The 22,006-nt window shown below is 47.9% G+C and overlaps 7 protein-coding genes across 7 annotated transcripts; 2 read left to right on the top strand and 5 right to left on the bottom strand.

Annotated features, from left to right (window-relative positions):
• Window positions 1-349: 349 nt before the first annotated feature.
• Window positions 350-1,628, top strand: N7469_002682 (putative protein N-terminal asparagine amidohydrolase; the record flags this gene model as incomplete). The annotated part of the gene is made up of 2 exons (XM_056641602.1): window positions 350-533; window positions 631-1,628. 2 exons carry the CDS (start codon window positions 350-352, stop codon window positions 1,626-1,628), a joined length of 1,182 nt encoding a protein of 393 aa, XP_056504096.1.
• Window positions 1,629-3,457: 1,829 nt separating this feature from the next.
• N7469_002681 (basic helix-loop-helix domain-containing protein) lies at window positions 3,458-4,384 on the top strand (the record flags this gene model as incomplete). The annotated part of the gene is made up of 2 exons (XM_056641601.1): window positions 3,458-3,971; window positions 4,044-4,384. The coding sequence occupies 2 exons, from the start codon at window positions 3,458-3,460 to the stop codon at window positions 4,382-4,384; spliced, it is 855 nt and encodes a 284-aa protein (XP_056504095.1).
• An 812-nt stretch (window positions 4,385-5,196) lies between these two features.
• Window positions 5,197-7,659, bottom strand: N7469_002680 (glycoside hydrolase family 55 protein; the record flags this gene model as incomplete). Its single annotated transcript, XM_056641600.1, has 2 exons — window positions 5,197-7,456; window positions 7,577-7,659. The coding sequence occupies 2 exons, from the start codon at window positions 7,657-7,659 to the stop codon at window positions 5,197-5,199; spliced, it is 2,343 nt and encodes a 780-aa protein (XP_056504094.1).
• An 806-nt stretch (window positions 7,660-8,465) lies between these two features.
• N7469_002679 (MDR family MFS transporter) lies at window positions 8,466-10,195 on the bottom strand (the record flags this gene model as incomplete). The annotated part of the gene is made up of 2 exons (XM_056641599.1): window positions 8,466-9,806; window positions 9,881-10,195. 2 exons carry the CDS (start codon window positions 10,193-10,195, stop codon window positions 8,466-8,468), a joined length of 1,656 nt encoding a protein of 551 aa, XP_056504093.1.
• Window positions 10,196-12,616: 2,421 nt separating this feature from the next.
• N7469_002678 (putative extracellular cellulase CelA/allergen Asp F7-like) lies at window positions 12,617-13,814 on the bottom strand (the record flags this gene model as incomplete). The annotated part of the gene is made up of 2 exons (XM_056641598.1): window positions 12,617-13,027; window positions 13,089-13,814. 2 exons carry the CDS (start codon window positions 13,812-13,814, stop codon window positions 12,617-12,619), a joined length of 1,137 nt encoding a protein of 378 aa, XP_056504092.1.
• Window positions 13,815-14,474: 660 nt separating this feature from the next.
• On the bottom strand, window positions 14,475-18,477 carry N7469_002677 (exocyst subunit SEC8; the record flags this gene model as incomplete). The annotated part of the gene is made up of 8 exons (XM_056641597.1): window positions 14,475-15,449; window positions 15,502-15,609; window positions 15,664-15,812; window positions 15,877-16,012; window positions 16,076-16,627; window positions 16,687-17,642; window positions 17,726-17,899; window positions 17,964-18,477. The coding sequence occupies 8 exons, from the start codon at window positions 18,475-18,477 to the stop codon at window positions 14,475-14,477; spliced, it is 3,564 nt and encodes a 1,187-aa protein (XP_056504091.1).
• Window positions 18,478-19,084: 607 nt separating this feature from the next.
• ampp (aminopeptidase P) lies at window positions 19,085-21,736 on the bottom strand (the record flags this gene model as incomplete). Its single annotated transcript, XM_056641596.1, has 9 exons — window positions 19,085-19,332; window positions 19,391-19,435; window positions 19,494-19,578; window positions 19,633-20,574; window positions 20,630-20,847; window positions 20,909-20,970; window positions 21,025-21,190; window positions 21,267-21,326; window positions 21,397-21,736. The coding sequence occupies 9 exons, from the start codon at window positions 21,734-21,736 to the stop codon at window positions 19,085-19,087; spliced, it is 2,166 nt and encodes a 721-aa protein (XP_056504090.1).
• Window positions 21,737-22,006: the final 270 nt, after the last annotated feature.

Below are 22,006 nucleotides of genomic sequence, written 5' to 3'. Positions count from 1 at the left end.
AGTCAGCAAATCTTTCCCGCGCACTCCACAGAATGCCCTTTTCAACTTGGAGTCCCAAACTTCACTCCTCGCCAATTCCAATGATCGAATCTTATTCGAAGCGCGATCGCATATAATACTCTGCTCATTTAATTTCACAGCGAATCATTCTTAAGGAACTGTATCTGATATCATTCTGGCATCCCCATATTTAACACGCGTCCGGCTAGGGCGAGGACTTCCACTTTGCGTGGCAGCTACATCTTCACCAATTTGTTTTATCAATTCATCAGTACGGGCCTGGAGGAAATCCAAGCTTCCTAGTCGACTAGCGATCTCAAGAAATTTCTCGAGTTCTCGCATCGCTAAAATGAGAATCGCGACACTGCAGATTGCCCCAAAGCTCGGGGATGTGGAAGGAAATATTCGACGCGCAAATGAACTGCTTAAAAGCGGGAAAGGTGTCTCGATAGGAGAGCAGGATCTAGGTATTGGTATTGGAGTGGAAATTCTGAAACCGGAGCTTTTGGTTTTGCCTGAGATGGCGTTGACTGGTACGTTTGAGAGCTGCATGGATGGAATGGCAACTGGCTTTATATGCGCCCGCTTGACTTCTTGCCACATCCCATATATACTAACCGGCTTTCCAAGGGTACAATTTCCCCTCATTAGAAGCAGTCAAGCCCTTCCTTGAACCTGTTGGTAAAGGGCCCAGTGCCGCGTGGGCACGCGAGGCTGCACAACGTCTCCATTGTAAAGTTTGTGTGGGGTATCCTGAGATCGAAACAGAGGCTACTACAGGCGAGACGAAATACTACAACTCTCTTGTAGTGGTCGATGAGAAGGGTGAGGTCATTCACAACTACCGCAAGAGCTTCCTGTATTATACGGACGAAAGCTGGGCATCAGAGGGCGATGTCAAACGAGGATTTAGCGAACTGACGTTCCCATCTCGGAATGGGCAAGGAATTGGATCTACAATGGAAGATGCAGATGCGAGTAATACTACCCGACATGCAGCCGAGAAGCGGGTTGCCACATCGTTTGGGATCTGCATGGATATCAACCCTTACAAATTCGAAGCACCATATACAGCGTGGGAATTCGCCAACCGGGTCCTGGACTCGAAATCACAATTAGTCGTTTTGTCCATGGCTTGGTTGACTCTACTCAGTCGGGAAGAGTTAGAGGACTTAAAAGGTCAGCCGGAAATGGATACGTTCAACTACTGGCTACAGCGGTTCTGGCCGCTCATTGAGAAGAAGATGCAGCATGCGCAGAATGCGGATGGGCTTGATCTGGAAGGAGATGGGAAGTCTGGTTCAGCCAAGCCGACGCACAAGGACGAGAAGCAGGTGGTGATCGTCTTCGCCAACCGCGCCGGGGAAGAACCCGCGGCAGATGACGAGAAGCCACCGGCGCGATATGCGGGGACTAGCGCCGTCATTGCTGTGACGCAACGAGCTCGTGGAGAGATGGATGGGTCAGGTGTTAACGCGGTGGAGGCGATCGACGAAGGTCGCGACTTCGACGTGAAGATCCTCTGCTGGGATCTACTGGGCGCGGGAGAAGAGGGGATTTGTTTCGCGGATACCACGGCAGATCCTAAAATGGTCTTTGAGCTGAGGAAAAAGTCGCGGGGGGAGTGAGACATCATGTTTCGAGATGCATCAACGAAGGTGGGGTGGGGATGTTGCCTCCCAAGGTGGAGATATGGCTGGCTGCCTTTGATATCTGTCTGCCTCACGGGGCTTTGAGGCTTTCTTTTGAATGCATCTTGTCTCTGATCCTTTTTTTTTTCTCTATCCTCACATGGGATTAGGAAAGTGTGACTGTGAGAGCTCTACTATCGGACGGATCGATTGATATCAAAAGTAAACGGATGCTTCCATGCCGACTGCCGCCCACCTGGCGATCTAACGGGGCCCGAATGATCGTTTTGGCAAGGGAGATCGTCCTATCCTGCAGAATTCCCACCTTATTTTATCGATGAGGTCTCATGACTGGACGATCGCAGGCTACCCGGGTGCAACCCTAGCGCGAGTCCAAAGCCCTCCAATTCCATGTGACAATCCCGGAGGTTTGATCTGGTCAATAAAGGGTGTTTCCACTGTTTCATGGTTATCTTTGAGGTTCTATGGTATTGGTGATAACCTATGGATTGAATGCCTAATGCATAAAATTGTAGGATGTTCACATATATCTGTGCTCATGTGGAGGGCTGATCATCCGGGGAACATACATCAAACACCGGCAGTTTTTGTATACTTCGCCCTGGAGTGGCCCGTGCTTTCACGTGACTGTCCCAACTGGCCAATTGCATTGTCGGAAAGCGGTGAGTGGGCGGAAGGGCGGAGGTGCGGAGGGGCACGGGATCCCGGCATGTGACTGAGATGCACCTCTAAGAATCAAAATGCCAGAATTTCTGGTATGAAGATAGATCATATCATTGTTGAATGGGTTCTAGACCTAGTATTTAGCTAACTCATATTCAATTTGGAATAATTCAAAAAAAAATGATACAGAAAAATCCTCCAAATTCTATGATAATTTTGGTGCTCATCATACTTAAAGAACACCATTCCATAGGGAGCGGGCAGCGGATCAGGTGACTCGTCTGCACTTCTGGCTGCTCCGGCTCTCCGTAGCCGCTGTTCTCCTCAATTCCACGTGAGCAGTCCTTCTCGACTCGGTCGCTCGACACCCTCAAGATTATCCCTTTTCTATGTTAAATCTTGCGTTTTTAACCTGAAATCTAAGCTCATCGCGTTTACTTCCCTCACCAAACTCCCACGATTTCTCTTTTCTTTTTGGTGTTTTTCATATTCGAAGTTCGGATATCACGAAACAACGTGACCTCGTCTTGTTGTTGTCCGTGGCAGGTGACTTCTTGTCAGGTGATAAAGAGATCATCCCAAGGTAACGACTCCATCGTCCCTTTCTGCTTCCTCCCCCATGCCCCAAACTGTTGTGGTCGTGTCGCCGTCGTTGTTCAACCATCGCCGGCGCCATTTCCTGGCCCTTCCCCCTTTCCCCTCATCGCTCATCCCCTCGATGGCACTCATCAATGACGCGCCTCTTATTACTACGCGTCGCGATCGGAGAGTCAGCAAAGGAACCTGAGGCAGCATGAATGATGTCTTGGATTTGCCCACGCGATGCCCATGCATCCGATGGCCTGTTGCAAGGTACTCCGGATGCACAAAAACCCTGCATGACCCTATTCCGCTCAAATGAGCAACGGTCTTCCACCGGGCGCGTCGGCTTCACGCGTTGATCTGTTTACTCTGAGGAAGACGCTCGATCTTACTGAGGAAAGATCGGCCTTTATCTTTTCATATCATCACTAACTGCGACCCTTCACTAACTGTCGCACACAAAATTCTCGTGTTCTTCACACATTTGACCTTTGGGTTGCCCTTCGATGACTAACCATCTACCCAACTAGGCTTATCGCAATTACATATCAGACCCCACCATGAACAGTCCAGACGGAGGTAACAAGCGCAAACGCGAAGGTTCCGAGGACATTGGCCACGACGCCCAGCGCCTCAACCGCTCCTCTCACGGGAGCAACGGCAGCATGGGCCCCGATAATCAGCATAACTTTCACAGCGCCCTGAACTATGACCATGGTCTCCCCAACACGGGCTCCGATCTGAACATCGACCAACAGATCTTGCAGCATGTTGGTCAAGCTCAAAACAACTTATCCGATGATAATACACTCACCGCGAAGGCTGCACTGGCTGCACACCCTCACAACAAATACCCTCCCCCTCCGGATTCGGCCTTCGACGCCAACAACCTTACCCAGGGTCTCAACTTTCCCGATGATATGGGCCAAGGACCTATGCCGGGTGCTCATGCTCACAATCATAACTCCACAGCTGCTGCCGTATACGCCGCGCGTGAGGCGCAGAGCATGAACTCAAAGCCAACAGTCGGCTCTCCAGAATGGCACCAGGTTCGCAAGAACAACCATAAAGAGGGTATGTTATGCAATCTGCTTTTTGAGTTATTTTTTTTCTTTTTCATTACTTAAACTAATTCCATACTCACAGTTGAACGTCGTCGCCGAGAGGCAATCAACGAGGGAATTAATCAAATCTCTCATCTCGTCCCAAATTGTGACAAAAACAAGGGCGCTATACTTCAGCGAGCCATTGAGTATATTTGCCAACTGCAGGAGGAGAAGAAGAGCATTGATGAGCGATTCGAGCAGCATAGTCTTACCACCAACCATGCTCTCTCAGAGATCAGTGCCTCCAACCAGAAGCTGAAGCTTGAAGTTAGCCGCCGCAATAACATCGCCCAGAAGTGGCTACAACGCTGCCGTGATGCAGGCTTGGAGTTTGATGACTATGATGAGGCGAAAGAGCTTGAGACCTTCGATCTGGAGTGAAAAGATCCTCTGGGATCCTCTCTATTTGTGCACGTGCTATGACCGTCTCGTTGCGTTTTTTCGGCGGCCCAAATTTGAACATACCCTCTCCCCTTCGCGTTTTGAATGTTCTATCATCGGAAACTGATTCCCTTTTTTTTCCCTTCTTTTTCTGTTTAATTTCTGTTTGTGTCGCCTTTTACCGTCTCTCTGCCTCTTCATATGACGTTTATAGCTGCTCAGTCTTGATCTTATTCAAGGGCCGTTTTTCTTACTACAGCATATATGCCTTAGCTGAGTACAGACTCATATCGGACACGGACTTGAAGGTGGTATTTTTGGCTTGTTATTGTTTCGCGGCGTACTTTTGCTCTTCTCATTTTTGATACTCCGACCTCCCCTTTTCCCTCTACCTTGCAAAGGTCGCTCGACTTATGTCCCTTTTTCCCATTGTTAACGGCTCGGCTGGCGAAATCTCTGGATTGGATAGGGAATTTTCTGGAATCATGGTGCTGCAGGTATAATGCAAGTTTTAATTTATTAGTAACCTTGCTGTAACCTTGTCCTACACATCGATAGATCATAATCATTTAATCCGAAGCCACTGTATGCCCGCTGAGTCTTGGTGATTGCATGCTGTCAGTGGGATTACGATCAAGACAGGGTCATACTGACGGGCAGTATGAGCGGCCCTGGAGTGCATTCTTCAAGTCTCAAGTCCAAGGGGTAGCTACAAAATGTAAATTATATTACTTGCGATGGGGCTATCTATGTGCGAACTTCTCTGAGAACCTCGCTATTTACTTCTAATCCCTATCTCAAAATAACACCTCTTAGGAGGCAAACTGTCTGTAAGACTGAACGATGGCCTCCCAGCCACCCGGATGGTTCTCCTCGTTAGGGTTAGACTTGTTATCCAGTACCATGACATCCGTCTTGCGAGTGCTAATTGAATACCAAACCAGATTCTCAGGATCATTAGCAACACGCATCATGTTAGTCTGACACGATCCATCACACTGGGTCCCATAATCGCCATTCCACTCGCCGTCAAAGAATGCCCACGCTGCACTATTATAAAGCAAGATATCCTTGCCGCCCTCAACATTCGTAGCAAGCGAAGTCCGGCACTTCTGATCGTCATCGTCACACCAGCCAAAATCGGGATCACCAAGTGAGGACTCTGTCGTCCAAGGTGCAGGTGCAGTCTGTGTCGCGCCATTGCCCTGCATATAAGGGCTTTCAGTCTGCAAAAGACCGGCATACACATTCTGGGCTGAGTGGAAGTTATAATTGTATAACCAGTGGTGCTCTGATCCTGTACCGGTAAGCCAGGTACCTTTAGTAGCCTCGACGAGGACACCACGACCAGTAGAGATAATAGTTTTTGAAGATCCACCATCAAGATTGTGGTCTGCGGTCCAACCCCAGAAGTTCTCCAAGTATGCGGAAGACGATTCTGTAAGGTGCGCTACCATATACGCTGCCATGCACTGCGACGTATCCTGGTTGTCGCAGTCATCCTTGATGCTCGTCTCAGCGGTGCCACCAACAGTCACAATTGTGTTCCATAGAGCAACGTCACCGGGATTCTTTCCTGCAGCGTTGATCTCGAGGATCTTAGCGCCGGGAAGAACTTCGCCGACGCTGAAACGCATATCTTGAATCTCGATCACACCCTCATCATTGGCTTCTCCCAATTGAACGACGGCTTTGGGCTTTGAGTCATCCTTGAAGGCATCACCTGCGCCAGAAATAACAGCCCAAGCCTCGCCCATGATTCGTGAATTGATGGGGATTTTCAGGGTATTTTTCACAGTGTAGACGCCGTACGGGAAGTATGTGATCTTGCAGTTCTTAGCATTGTCTGCCAGGATGGCATTTAGAGACTCCACATCATCGGTTGAGCCGTCTCCCTTGACGGTATGTCCATCGACAGATTTAACGTTGACAACCTGGTCGGCGACATATTCGGCGTATGTTGGCTGTGCGCGAGTAAAGTATTTACCGTTGGAGAGTAGTACGTCCGGGCGACTGGTGGTGAACTTTGAGCCTGTCTCATATTGACCCGGTGTCAGGTTACCCCAGGCCCAGGTATCGATGGTATCAGCGGCACCGAGTTTCTCATTGTTGTTGCTGTCGACAGCAATTGGGTTTTTGGTGTCGTGGACAAGGTTTTGGATGAGAAGCTGGCTGTTTCGTTTACCACTGTCGTTGGAGGAGTCATGGAATTTCACCACGGTTCCAGAGTTGGTGGAGTTGGAGTCCAGAAGCACCAAGCTACCGAGTCCATTGCCGCTCATATCGATTCCCAGTCCTACAGTGTCAAAGGTAGCACCTTGGATAAGAGCAGTGTGGCCACCATCTGCATCAAATGCGGTGGTACACCCCTTGAAATAGATATTCTTGAAGTTGACCTGCTGATTGGAGTTTTTAATTCCAACAGCTCCGCCGGTGATTTGGACGTCTGTTACCGCGATGGTCGATCCACTCTTGATATGAATACCTGTGTGCCCGGTCGAGTCGGAGGGCATGTTGACCTTGACATTGGTCAAGCCAGCACCCTGGGCAACACCCCACTGCAAAGCAGTGATAGTAGTATCTTTGCTAACGGCCGTAGTATCAATGACCACATTACGCAAAAGTGTCATAAAGCTAGTCTCCGGCTGGCCGTTCTTTTTATCGAAGCCATTGATGAGGGTTTCACCACTGAAATCGGAGGTTGCTTTTAGAACTGGCGGGTCCAATGGATCACCAGTGATAATAGTGCCCACGCGCAGGTCCAAGGTACTACCCAACTGGTATGTACCTCCAGGCAAGAAAACCTCAGCAGGGTACCTTGTAACGCCTTGACCTTCGCGGCTACCGCTTGACCCATCATCATTGATAGCATTCTGGATGCTACTCGTTTGGTCACCAGATCCATCGGCTGAAGCAGAGTAGTCTTTCACATTGCGCCACACGGGGTAATTGGCGTTGGAAACTTCCGGCGCATAACCGCGAGCATTGCCAGAGTGATCCTGGTCAAGCAGCCAGTAGGAAGAAGGTGAGGATGCGGTGGGCCCGGTGCAAGTATCCCGTGCCTGAATTGATCTATATAGACCAACTCGTTAGATTAAGTGGACGGTTATGGATAGATAGGAAAAGGAGGCAAGTTTAAAAAGTGCAAATTGCGCCGAGGGAAAAAGTTAATGAAAGGAAGAGAATACTCACTCATCCGAAGACGTGGGAATGGCCACTGCCGACGCTGTGGTTAGCACGCCTGCCATGACAGTCCACGATAGAAGTCCACGCATGATCAAAAGGAATGTCGGCCCCGTGGGGAAGTGGAATTATACTATGGACAAGAATGTAGAAGAATGTATACAATGAATGAGAGTCGAAATGATCTTCGAAAGCCTTGGTCAATATCTAAGAATGATCATCATAACCTTTATATAGTGTACCCTCATCATGCTATTTCGCAGTCTACAGCTTAATTCGGCTGCTCGCATTCGATTACCGACTCAGTTAGCTGCTCTTCAAATCAGCCATCCACAGTTGAAGAAGATCGACATCATATCGTGGAGAAGATTATCGACAACGAGTGAAGTCTCGCTGATGGTAACCCGATTAGGAAATTGGTTCTATGTTTTTTCTTCATAGAACTCCACGTCGAATCATCTCACTTGTGCAAATGGGGGGCCAAACCAGCTTGATTGGTTGGTCAGAACCGAATTGTTTCACGTAGTTTATGTGCTATAGTAGTCCCCTGAATCTTGATTTTAAGACCCACAAATTGCGATCAGCCCCTGAATCAATGCAGTATTAAGTGGAACTACACGCCAATGTCTCGTCAGATTGGCCGATGTACTCCAATATCATCCGAACAGTTTACTGCCAACTTCTCAATGAAGGAGTCTGTTTCACTTGCGCCATTCTGGTAAACGGAAATTAGAAAAAAAATTGGAGTTAATTTTTTCAAACGGAGAGATGCCCTGATTATTCATTCACAAAATATCGCTATCTAATACTCGTACATACACCACGATGATTAGTTCCAGTCGCATACTGACTGGTTCTCGTAATTGCGAGAAGATTTTGTCCTGGTTTTGGGGTTATATCAAAGTGCTGGAATGGCAGCTTCTTTGTTCTCACCACCCGCCTTTTTCACGCTCTTCCATTCCAGAAAAAGACTCGAAACAAAGGCAACCAGCATAAGTGCAAGACTCACACGATATGAATCTCTCAGCCCACTCATATAAGCTTCAATGACCCCATCTATTTGATCAAGTTTCCCAAGTTCACCCAGGACTTTACGCATTTCGGTAGCGCCAGCACCGACAATAGCGACGGGGTCCACACCCGTTGTATACTTGCTGATTCCATCAATCAATCCATTCTGGAAAACGGATTGACCAACAGCAATAAACAAAGCACCGCCTAAAGTCTGGAAGAACATGACTGCAGCTGTACCGACAGGGATATCTTCAGGTTTGAGCACGGTCTGGACAGCAGTCATAGGAACTTGAAAGCCTGCCCCGACACCTGCGCCTGCAACAATTTGATATCCAATCCATTTTCCATTAGACATGTCAACATCAAACATAGTGATGAGACCGGTTCCAATGGCGGCGATAGCAGTGCTGGCAATCAGGAAAGGTGTGTAATATCCTGCTGCAGTAATCATACCACCGATAGCTACCGAAGAGACAACTGTAGCCAGCATCAGGGGCAGAAGTTGTATACCTGATTTCATCGCAGAAGACCCTTTGACACTTTGGAAGTAAATGGGGACATAATATACCAGTAAGAAGAATGCTCCGCCAAAGAACAGAGCAAACAACGACGCCGCCAAAACGGTACGTTTCTTCAGAATGTGTGGCGGCAGTGTAGCTTTTTCACCGAGGTAAATCTGCGAAACAACAAAGAGAATAATCAAAAGACCAAATCCAATAAATAGTCCAATGATACGAGAGTTGTTCCATGGGTACTTATTTCCTCCCCACTGGAGAGCAAGCAAAAGGCAAATAATCGCAGGAATCAGGAGACTAGCACCGATTAAATCCAACTGTTTGATGCGTGCCAGTACAGATGTCCCCGAGAACTCGCTCTTTTCAGGAACGCGAAGGATAAAAACAATGACTGCGATTGAGAGACCACCAATTGGTAGATTGATATAGAAGCACCACCTCCATGAAACTCCATCGGTGAATGCACCGCCGAGAAGGGGACCAGCGATGGAAGCGATGCCCCAGACCATGCCAAACGCACCAAAGACCAAAGGTCGCTTGGGTAAGGGAACGGTGAATGAAATGATCACCAAGGCGCCGGAGAAGATTCCTGCAACGCCGATTCCTGCAATGGCTCGTCCTACGATTAAGACCGTGCTAGATGGTGCAACTGCACAGATCAGAGAGCCGATTTCGAAGATCAGAACGGCTATTAAGAAACCCCATTTGACCTGTCACGAAATATTCAATAAGTATTTTCTCCGATCTTTTAAATGTAGCACTACAGTTGGATGGATTGACCCACGCTAAAAATTTTATAGATTCTGCCGTAGGATGGCTGGAGTGCCGTCGACGTGAGAAAGTAGGCACTGCCATACCAGGCGATATCTGAGATACTCTTGAATTGATCGGTAATTTTGGGAATGGCGACACCAATAATTGTTTGGTCGAGTGCTACCAAAAAGATGGCGAGGTAGAGGGCAAGAATAACTATGATGACTTTTGAAAGAGGAGGGTATTCAGGTTCTTTTTCCGAGACCTTCGAGTCTTGGACATCCTCTGCGGTTTTTTCCGGTGGACTTTCGACATCCACTTTCGTAATACTGCTAGCGGCCGTCATTGTCACCTTTGAGCAGTCTGAGGGACAAAGGGCAATGACAATAGATTTGTTCGTCGTACCAAATCCTCGTGATGCTTGCGGTGAAGTAAAATCCAATGCTCCTAACAATATTCAGCCGTCAGCCATCATTTTATAAAACATCAAACCGAGTCATCGGGTATCGGTCTTCAGTCACGCCGATCCTGACAAAACTTCGAGCCACATGTGACATTTTACGGCCTGGCTCATCTCGATCCTTGGGTTAGTCGTGTGTAGCGCCTAAAAAATACGAGACGGAAGTATACGATGGACCAATCAAATGCTCGGGTTGGCGTCGGAATAGCCTCAGGTCTTCTTTTCAGCAGTCAGACTGGCGCCCATAGCGGACGGCGGTCGGAGACGTGAGTCACTTGGACTAAATGGAAGTTTGAGGACGAAGAAAACCCGTTTTGATTTTGCTAGATTACATTGAAGTCGGTGATCCCCTTCGTGTAGTAACTTGCATAGTCCGAGACCAAGGCCATAGACGGAACAATTACTTTTTTTTGCATGTAACTTGAAAATTTTGGCAACCACTGTGTAACAACTAGAAACACAGATCGAGCTCATAGAGGTTGTACTGATAGATCTCAATTTTAATGCTCTCGATATACTATTTAGCCATCCTGACCGTGCCGTACTAGTGGTACATGGCAGGGCTGGTGAAGCAGCTGTTTAGTTCAATCCCCTGCACGGTGACGATACCCTACGTATGTCTGTGTATGCTAATCCTCACTTTAGGCTAGATCCGGAGTGTATGTTATACCGTCTCCATTCTAGAATCCAGCAAGAACTGAGTGAGTATGGCCGGAGTTAAGCTTAAATGCTTTATATCCATGCTGGTCGGATTTAAAACAGCTGATTATCTGATTCGGGTTTTAATCATACTAAGACAATTCAGAAATACAAGGTATGATAGCTCACTGCCAAGATCAATCGCGTCAATCTTGATTTTCTCGTGTTGGATACGATATTCTCGAGGAATTCTCCGAATCCCGATATGCAACACGTATGTACGGGGCTCAGCTCGAGTGATGACTTGTACTTCCAGTTTAGAAGTACAATGGTGCAACATACATAAGTTTAAGATGCCCTGCTAACCACTCTCACTAAACATTACCTCTTCTTTTTATACCAGTATTCTCAATGAACTTTATGCTTGAAGGGCTTCTGCTAATACATAAACATCAATAATAAACTCGAGTTACTCAAAATAATGGACTTGCTGAATGTGGAGACCTCAGCCCTTGCTAGTATACGAGCAGTATTAGGGCTGTGGCCATGTATTTCATAAAGGGGTCTCGTATTATTTTTGAAAGCCCACAACCCAAATACCTGTCGCTGCCTAAAGCCGTTGTCTGGCCCATACACTCGTGCACTGGGCAAGGGTCAAAGTCTTTGATTTTGGTATTTGCCTTTTACCACTACTACCGGGCAGTTTCTACTACACATAATACATACGCAACCATTCAAATGACTCTGTTAAGGTATCACAATATTCTACTGATCATGATACACTAAGTGCTATATGGCCTATAGTGCTAAGCATTTTTCTCCAGCAATTGTTCATCACAATGATGCATTGAAGGCTGGCTTGATCTTCAACCCAGTTAAATCCTCAAGTTAAGGGGGGGAACGAATTGAACCCTCGTCAAAGGCCTCTCCTGGCCTAATTGCCATTTCCAATATTAGGCCGCTCCTATTGGTTTTTTGGTTTTTATCATTTATTTTGCTAGCTCTAATTCGGAGGTATCCAGGTAACATGCCCTTATCTGGGTGCTGTAGTGCTAGTATCACCGCCGCATGCCAACCATCCCGTTTCGGAACAAATTATGAAGTAACAGAGCGAGGATTCGATCTGGACGTTTCTTACCAAAAGCTTGGTTGGGAGTTGTGGAAGACACTGAGGAGAGTGCGGACGGTATCAGGCATGCAACTTTTTCTGCCGAGGGAGCAACAGCTCACAATCGTAGAAAGATATACGCCTAATGATAATATGTAGACCGGCAGTGGAGCTGAGGAGACGTTCAAATATCGATTCCAACCATTACAATGTTACAACTGTCAAAAAACGGACCAACATGAGATGAACACTCAACACAAATAATGAGGGTATTGTCGCGTAACTTATGTCTATGCTTGATGCATGTGATTTATGATTGATCTTTGCTCAATCCGAATCGTCTGGAGAGCTTAGCTCATGTATCTACTTTTTGCAAGCCTCAGTAATTTCTAGATTATGATACTATTGCTCATATACTTCAAGGTAAATTTTATCCTCATAAGAAGACCATATTTATCCAATTGGCAAAGATTTGATAAATACAGCCTCAGAAGAGAATCTCAACAACAGCTCTTTATCCAAAGCATCTCCTTATACTATAAGAAATTCACATCGATTCCTCACAGGTTAGAGCTGGCAGTGACCTCCGCACCAGACTCACAGCCAACATCCTTGACAATGACTGTCTTTCCAGATTTGCCAGTAACACGGACATCAACACTGCTCTGACCAAATCCAGAGGTGTTCTCAAAGTAGTTGTAGTATGTGCGGGTAGTACTCTGCCAGTTACTTCCACCATCAGTGCTAACCTCGAGCTTAGTGACCTCCTCGCCGGCGTTGACCACCTGCATCGAGAACCAGTACTCAGAGGTACCCTCCTTGTTCTTCAGTTTAAGTGGGCCATCAATGTCACAGGATGTGTACGAGTAGCTGATGTCGATGACACCGGCTGAGATAGCAGAGAGCTCAGCGAAAGCATCTTGGAAAAGATCGAAGTGTCCCGTAGCGCACTCCGGGCATTGATCAACGATCTATTGAAAGTTAGTTTATTAAGCCTCTTCGGGTAAAACATTATTCCCTATATGTGCTTACCATAGCCTTAATGGTCTTGCCATTGGGTCCGGTGACAGCAACACAAGAACCGCACTTAGCTGCATCGTCCCATGAGTCGGCGGATAGAGCGGTCCCGAAGAGACCGCTGGGAAGAGTATATCCTGAGAAAGAACAGGTTCCGCCCGCGACGTTTCCACCGTAGAAGGTAGCTGAGCCGGAAGATCCACCTGAAGAAGAGGTTGATGACGACGAAGAGGAAGAAGAAGAGTTGGAAGCGGTCTTGGTAGACTGAGCAGCAATGGTTTGGGAGGCAGTACCTTGCTCCACCTCAGAAGTAGTCGGTGCCTCAGCATGAACGACAGGGGCCTTAGAAGATGATGTAGTGACAATCACAGCGGCCTGAGTAGTCTCAGGAATTGGAGCTTCGGTCGTCGGGGCCAAAGAAGAAGTTGACAAAGCCTCGTCGCCAGCAGGAGTAGAGGTCTGAATTTGGACCGGGGTGGGAACAGAGGTCTCGCTTTGAGTTGACCTGGTATTAGGTGTCTCAATGACAGGAGCAGGTGTCGAGAGGGTGCTTGAAGTAGTTTCTTCAACGGCCGAAGGTGTCGGGGTTGGCGTAACTGGCACACTCATTGTGATGACAGTTGGGGAGTATCCTTTAGGGCAAAAGCCAGAGTCTCCACGCATGATGAGTGGGCTAGCAGAAACAGTTGCTGCACCACCGAACAGGGCGAAGCACATCGAGGCAACGGTTTGATACTTCATTTTGCACGTCGGCTTCTTCGGAAGTTCTGATACTGAATGATAGTTCTTGTCACTGACAATGATTAAATGAATGAAGGGTAGAGCCTAAATGTGTAAAGATTGGACACAGTGGCACTGTATAGAATGAATGGACGTTAGGATATCGAACCCTAAACAGACGGTAAAAGCTGTCGCAGACAGATAGGAAAAAGAGAGAGAAGGACCTGCAACGAGGGAACAAAAGAAAGAAGAGGAAAACCGGACGAGGTCATGAAATGAATGTGTTCATAACATCTTCATAGCTGCTGACAGTGGGCACATACTAATTTACGGCTACAAGGCTAAAGAAATGAGATCAAGACACTTGAAACGCGCGTGGACCTGAACCTGCAGCAGCCACCAGTGATGAGACTCGGAATGGTCCGAAAATGGATTTGCGCCGTGCCACGATAGGCTTAGTGGGTACAGCTTAATTAATCGAGAGGGAGAATCAATTAAACAAAAAGACACTATTGAGGAATAGGCCGTTGGAGGCTGCAATCCTTCTATGAGGCGTTGAGTTGGTGATATTAGGGGTCTACTGTATTCTGCTCCAAGACCCCTACAGATTGGGTCTGGAATTCTGACAAACAGCTAGTATAGTATGTGAGTATATGTCAGGTATCCTCAAGTCTCGTTTATCTATCGTGCATCCCACATCACTTCATTCAATCGCAAGAGAGCATCTGCGCTGGCCTTTTTCGATGACATGAAGTCCTCTCTGTTTTCGGCACCCCGTGGGCCCCGCAAAATCTCAGAGAAACAGAGATCCACCAGCACACGAAGTTCATCGTAGGTGAACGGTTCGCCATTCCCTGCTGCCAAGGCGCTGTCACCCTCGGCGGCGAACGCATCCTTTTCGTCCTTAGAGTAGTCTAGCGCTTTCTCGGCGCCTTCTAGGAACCAGTCCAGGAATTTGGCACTCCGGGGCAGAGCCACCACTTCGTGGGAAGAAGACTCGCCGACCTTGGAAGAATCAACAGTGGGATCAATGATGATGTTCTTCAAGTTTTGCTGCAATACAAGCACATCAAGTTGCAAACGGAGAGCACCATTTTCGTTCATGGCCCCAATGTATTTCGTGCATGAGACGAAAACGCGATCGATGAACCGTGCTAGCCCGGAAGTGATGAACCAGCGCTCAGCTGATCCAAGATAGGTAGAAATATTCGTATCGAAGGCGATTAGATCACCGTTCAGTGCTAGAATTGTTGGAGAGGCAGCGGTAGGCTGGTTCATAATAATATGCCACCAGCTATCAGTGGTACTAGGAGATGGGGTGGCGGGTTCTGAATTCCGGACAGTTGGAGGATTAGGCCCTGACATAGTCTTGGTGAGCATGTGAATAATGCCACAGCGGATATCGACGTGTAATGTGAAGAGTGCAGTGGATCCAAGACCATGAAGTGACTGTAAAGTCTTGTCAAAGGCAGCGGCAGTCTCGTTGTTGAGCGGCAGATGCACCGGGCTATTGATGCTATCACGTTTAGGCTTCATTGCTCCAAATAGGGTCCATCTACGAGATGGTCGGCCATTCGAGGACAGAGAAGATGAAGCTTGCTCCGTGGAAGGATCAACGACTAGCCTAACCTTCGCAAGGTGGCTTGAAAGCCATTGCTAAAGAAATTTTAGATTTTGCAAAGAAGGCGCCTCAGTTCATAGTACATACCATGCTGTTATAGAGTAATGAAAGAGCCACTACTGTCTTGGGGTCGGATATAATGTCATATGGTTCCAAGGGAACCTGATCTGTCCGTTTCAGGAGGAGATCGATTTCCTAAGTCTGTTAATGCCTTCCACTCGAGAATGATAGATCGATTCAGATGCTTACAGTATCAATGAGTGTCTGTTTCTTCTCGCCTGGTCCTTTCCAAAGCTCGTCGACTATATCGCGGATATCACCAGCATCGGCGAAGGAAGCAGCAGCTTTGAGGCGAACGGCACCCCCTTGTACACGCGCGGAGACCTTGGTCACCATTGCTACCGGGGAATCAGCTGCTACTCGATAATGTCTCATTGACCTATGCCGAGCGAAAGAACGCACCTTTATACCATCCAAAGCACTTGTCATAGTAGGTCACAATCTGGTCAATCAAAAGTTGCGTAAACGCTTGGTCATGTGGAATACTCGAAAGCATCTTGCTAAACTCTCGCACGATAGACATGAATTTGACCGTTCCCTAATTGGAAAAACCGTGAGATGGAAGAAACAAAAACACATTTGGGACGGGCACAGTTCTTACCCTGAAAATAGGCCGTGGTGAAACCTGAGTCCACTGAGGGTCTTCAGTAAATGCATCAGCAGCAATGAAGCTGAGTGTACACAAGTCTGTGATGGTTTCATCCAACTGGGGCAGGAAAACATTGACCATGAAGTCATCGAGAAAAGATGTTAACGTGCCCATAGAGATATCGGAATCCACTGGGACGATGTCTTTGAGACGTTGAATAAAGGAAAGCGATGGAGGAAGGAGTAATCGCATGTTAAAAACGCTGGGCTCAAGTAGAATTTTATGACCAGTTCCAGAGTTACCTTGACGAGACTGAGAAGCATCAGTCGTAGCTGCTTTCTGTCTTGTCTTCGACACTAGACCGGGAACGGAGGATTTCAGGATTTCATCCAGCTCGTCTTGTTCAGCCTTCATCTCAGCGCCCTCGTCCATATCAGATAACTTGAACAGTTTCTTGTTCTTGTCTCTACTACTTGTATAGAGGTTTCGCCGAGCATCCGCCTCTTCACCGCCGCGAGAGCCGAATCCATCAGTGGCGAGATAATCATGGAGTAGAGATCTTATCTGTTGATAGACATATATCAGATTATGCTGCGAAGTACAACAAAAAGGGGAAATCTTACCTCGCTTTGCAAAAGTTTCCACAGCTCCTTGAAGCCACCACCAAGAGTCTCTGCCTTGGTGAGTCCCTCTCGCTCAACAATTCCTTCAATAACGTCATGGACAACTCGGTGGCCCTCTGCAATCGACTCAAATTTCGCATAGAGAGCCCAAAGAAATTCAGAGAGCACATGACCGCGTTTCTCGATTGCTTCTGTTGGCAGATTCGACTTGGCCAGGTTGTCATGAGAAGAGAAAGTGCGGTTCGGGGTAGGATAGCGACTGTCAACCTCAGCATTGGTCTTATCAACTACCGCGAACAATTCAACAGGGAGGCGCTGCTCAATCCGGTCAACAGCAGTATCAAGGTGGCCCATCTTGTTAAGAGCTTCGATGAGCAGTTGGATATAGGAGAAGGTATCGGCTTCAGGGTTTCGGGATGCATCTTCCACCATAGCCGTTGTTGGGTCAAATTTGGCCAAGAAAGTGTATATTGGTCGCTCCCACGAACGATTGCCCGACCAGCTAGAAGAATTGATGTCTCCTTCGCCCACGGGGGCTTTCCATCTATCTGAGCAATAGGGTGATTTCAAATAAAGATGATCGTGCAGCTCTTCAATCAAAATCTCCGTCAGAGAAGTTTCTTGGTTACTGAAGTACGCCCGGATGTCAGATAAAGCACCAATGTCTTCAAGTTCGGAGCGGCGAAGGAGACGTGAACCAGTATGGAGGACTTCCACGGCTGCAAGGAATCGCTTGTCAGATATGCGAGACTCGAGCTTCTCTGGCAGTGACTGGATCTCCTCTATCTGCGTGAATAACTGTAAGATATCGTCATAGTTCTGTGAGGAAGTCGCCAATCCTTTCAGCTCCGGCTTGGCTGACAGCAATCCTGACTTAGCCTCTTCCAGGGAGTGTCTCAGATTACGCACTCGGCCTTGGGAGCTCGAGATATTAGACTGGATCATGTGGTATGTTCCTATGGAACTGTTGAATCCTTGATGATGTTCTGGAGAGGGTCTTGTCAGCAGTTGTAGAGCAGGAAAAGAGCGTTAATCTAACCGTTCACAATCGACTTGAGGGTTCTCTGGATCTCGTTGTACATCTTCAGGAATTCTGGCTCGCGGTCCGCTTTTCCCAGGGTACTTGTGTCCATTAAACTGAGCGCGACATGTACCGGAATACACTCAGCGTCGGTCATGAAATCCCAATCTCGTTGGATTGACTGCAGAACACCTGTGGTAGCCCAACTTGTCAGATAATAGCTCGAATATTGGCGATTTGCATCGTAGAGACAAACCTTCGACTGACTGAATCTCTCCCGAAGTAGTCGGCATGACGTTCGCCTGGGGAGGGTTCCTGTCCCGGCTGCGACTATCCGCATATCGCGAAGCATCTCTCGAACGATCTTCCCTGGGGGGTTCCTCCCGAGAGCGCTCCTCTCTCGGAAGATCTTCTCTCTGGTGGGCATCCCTTGGTCTCTGGTATCTCCTTTCTGAATCTCCGTCTCGTGTCCGAGATCGCGAGGCAGAGTGCGATGAAGCTGATGGTCGATCACGCTCTGAACGATCACGCCGGCGCTCCGGTGACGGGGCTGGGGACAACGATGGTTGCTGAGATGCTTCTGGATAGAAACCACCATAGCCTCCGGGCCTGCGATCTCGACTTGGGGTCGATGAATTCGCGCCGCTTCGACCGCTGTATCCGTTCACCCCGAGGTTCTGGTTACTGCCACCGTATCCACCTTCGCCATTATCATATCGGCTCGAATCGCCATAGCCATATCCGTTGCCGTAACCGCTTCGACCGCTCATCCCCAATTGCGTCTGGCTGTTCGCGCCAGGTGTCCACGTCGGTCTGTCTGGTGGGTTGTTCGTAAACTGCGACAAGGGGCGCGGGGAACCGCAATGGGCGTGGAGGGGATCGATATTCAAGCAGAGTGGCCTTCTCGCGACGAGTATTGAGGAATAATAGTGACCATTCTTGGTCGGGCTCTCGTTCTTAAGCGAAGGGATCGCGAGTAGAGTTGGTTAATGGTGAAGGCACCAAAAACGGGGAAGTCGTTCTTTGGTGGAGACTCCACATGAGCTTCCCGCATTCCAACGTGACTCTCAGTCGACCATCAACAAGCCCTCTCGAGGTTTACTTTGATATTGATGGTTCTACTCCAGAAATGTATACCAGCTACCAGAGAGTTGCAAGGTCAAGGCCTTAAAAATTTAGTTAGAATAGGAGTGGGCCTAATTGAAATATCTCCCAATTGCTCGATTTTGGGGACTCCCTGCCTTCTGACCAACTAATATACAATCTCGATTACTTATAGACTTCATATCACCAATTCTTCAAGAGTGTAGATTCTTCATACACCGTTGAAGCGTTGCTTATAATCGAATCTATCACTACGAACCAGTTGCAACCAGCTTATTTAGAAATTGGCTTGGTCTCACGCTCAAGCCACTTCTGGGTCAACTCATCATTGTTGAAGAAATGGTGCGTCTTTGCCCAAACCTCAGCATGGTAGTCATTGACCCACTTCAGTTCTGTGTCGCTAAGCAGGGATGGCTCAATCAGGTTGCGACCCAGGGGAGTCATGGTGACATGTTCGAAGCCCAGCCATTGCTTGTCGCCGAACTTGTTGGGAGTGTTGACCTCGCGGCACATTACAATATCTATCAAATGCCAATTAGGATCAATGGTCAGATTTGCATAGTTTGTAGTCAGACTTACTCTCGATACGAATACCGAACTTTCCGTCCTCGTAATATCCAGGCTCTGTGATGATCAATCAGTTGCTGAAAAAAAGAAGAAGACCAAGGTGAGAAGGACTTACCATCCGAGATGACATTTCCGGCCGCAATGGGGACTTCGGTGTACTGCACACGAGTTCCGATACCCATGGGTCCTTCGTGCACATTCTATAATGGAGTTAGCAAGGCATCATTGTAGGTAAAAAAACAACATTCACGTACCAAGTAAGAACCAACACCATGTCCAGTGCCGTGGAGGAAATCCAAACCCTCCTTCCAAAGGTGTTGGCGAGCGAGAACATCGATAGCAAAGCCACTGGTTCCCTTAGGGAAAACAGCAGTGTCGATTCCAATCATTCCCTTCAGGACCAAGGTGAAGGCACGCTTCTCAAAATCGGTAGGACGACCAAAGTGGAACGTGCGGGTGGTATCAGTAGTGCCGTCAAGGTATTGGCAACCAGAGTCACAAAGGTAGATGGCTGTCGGGTCAATAATCGCACAGCTGCCCTTCTCTGGCTTGTAGTGGATGACGGCGCCATTGGGACCGGTAGAGGAGATGGTGTCGAATGAAAGACCAGCAAAAAGATCATGCTTAGATCGGATTTGCTCTAGCTTATCGGCGCCATCAACCTCATCCATGACTGTCTTTTTGTTGATGAGTTCATTCTCGAGCCAGGCAAAATATTCAGTGAGTGCAGCACCATCGCGGATGTGGCAAGCACGCATCCCCTCCAATTCTGCCTCGTTCTTGACAGCCTTGGCATCAGCAATAGGGCTGCGAGTTTCCTCGACCTGGTCCTCGCCGCCTAGGTTCAGACTGAGAGCCCAGGAAGCCTTGTTAGACAAGAGGAACTTGGCAGCTGCCTCATCTGTTGATTGGCTTCTGGCAACGCTTAGTGCTTTGGCATCCGCAAAGATAGAATCGTATGGCTTAATGATGACATCCTGTCCAAGTTGAGACTTGACTTCGGGTGTGAGTTTCTCGTCATCGACATAGAGCTCTGCGGTAGTCGGCGTAATAACCGCGTATGAGAAGAACACCGGGTTGTAGGGAATACTATTTTTTTTTTCTGTCAATAAACACTCGCCTCGTGTTGCGTAGAGTTGGTTGAGCTCACTCATTTCCTCGCAGGTTGAATAACCAAGCGATCTCGTCAAGCATGGCTGGATTGCAGCATTAATAAAGGCCATGGCAACGGAATAATTGTGACTTACAAACGATGAACCCTGCCTTCTTCTTCGTCTCCAGTTCCTTACGGAGCTCGGCAATCTTCTCTTGAAAAGTCTTGCCAGCGTACTTGATAGGATGCACACGAACCTTCTCGCTGGGACGAGCTGGACGATCTTTGCCCCAAACCAAATCAACCAGGTTTTGCTGGATACCTACCAAGGACGAGCCGTTCTTCTCAAGAGTCTCAGCAAGCTTGCGTGCACCGGCTATATTTAAATATAAGAGTCAGCTGCGGATACCAAGCGACATGAGAGCGACAGCACTTACAAGCTGTGATTAAGGACGGATCAACACCCACAGCCTTGCCTCCTTGGGATTGTTCCGTGGTCCTATATCGCACTCAGTTTCAATCCAAATCCATATCTCGTGAACTCCATGCGTACCACTCTTGCCATGTGGGCACCCCTTCAATTCCACGCTTGAGAAGCTGCCAATTGCCGTCGAGTTGCTTAGCAGCTTGGTTAAAGTATCGGCCATCGGTGGACAAAGCAGCTTTGCTTAGAGAAATGATCGCAGTACCAGCGGAGCCAGAGAAACCGGAGATGAATTCTGAGATCAAGATATACTGTAAGCAATTGCAAGCGTGTGGCAATACTCGAAGGAGCTTTTGGTGGTGAGAGCTAACCTCGGCGGCCGTCACAAGGGGCAATATACTCGGACTGGTGGCTATCCTCGGAGGGAACAACTAGACATGATCATTAGCACTGGATCAGGTGACGTTATCCGTACATGTATGTAACAGGTTTTTTACATACTGTAGACATCAACATTGTTATCCCGCATCAGCTTTCGCAGCTGCGAGAGGCGCTGTGTAGTATCCACAGTCCCCATCTCGACGATGTATCGGGGGCGGGATGCGGAGAATAGTCTTGAAGGTTGGAGAGGCCTTAACGATCGCAGGGATGTCCAGGGAAGCCGAATGGGGTGGGAGAATAGCATGAGCGAGGCCGATATCACAGAAAAGAGTATCCGGTCACCTGGTGGGGAGGAGGGACTCTGCACACGAAGCTGAATCACCGGCCGTGGAAGGTAGACGATAACACTCAAGTAGTCAACGATAACAAGCTGGGCGGTGGCCCACTTCGGTGTTGCCATGTTTACATGTTTGCATGTTTGCATTAGCGAGACGACTGATACTTCAAGTTCGTCATGTAAAGGTGTATTTCTAATATTGAGATAAAATTCTGTAAATATCTACTTAAAGTTGGAATATCATCTGCTGTAATGCCCTATCGCATTATTAAGACGATTATGGCAATCCATGTTCTCTGGCTCCGGGATATCCATGTATATCCACAAGCTTTAGTCCATCTCTTAAACTGAGCTATACGTGGATTATTAGAAGCTAGATTGAACCTCGAGTTG

Source organism: Penicillium citrinum (assembly GCF_028827155.1).
Source record: "Penicillium citrinum strain IBT 23319 chromosome Unknown utg000002l:1.0-3833315.0:1.0-3834789.0, whole genome shotgun sequence".
Taxonomy (NCBI): domain Eukaryota; kingdom Fungi; phylum Ascomycota; class Eurotiomycetes; order Eurotiales; family Aspergillaceae; genus Penicillium; species Penicillium citrinum.
Note: the sequence above shows the minus strand (reverse complement) of the source record. Positions and strands in the feature narration are given on the sequence as shown.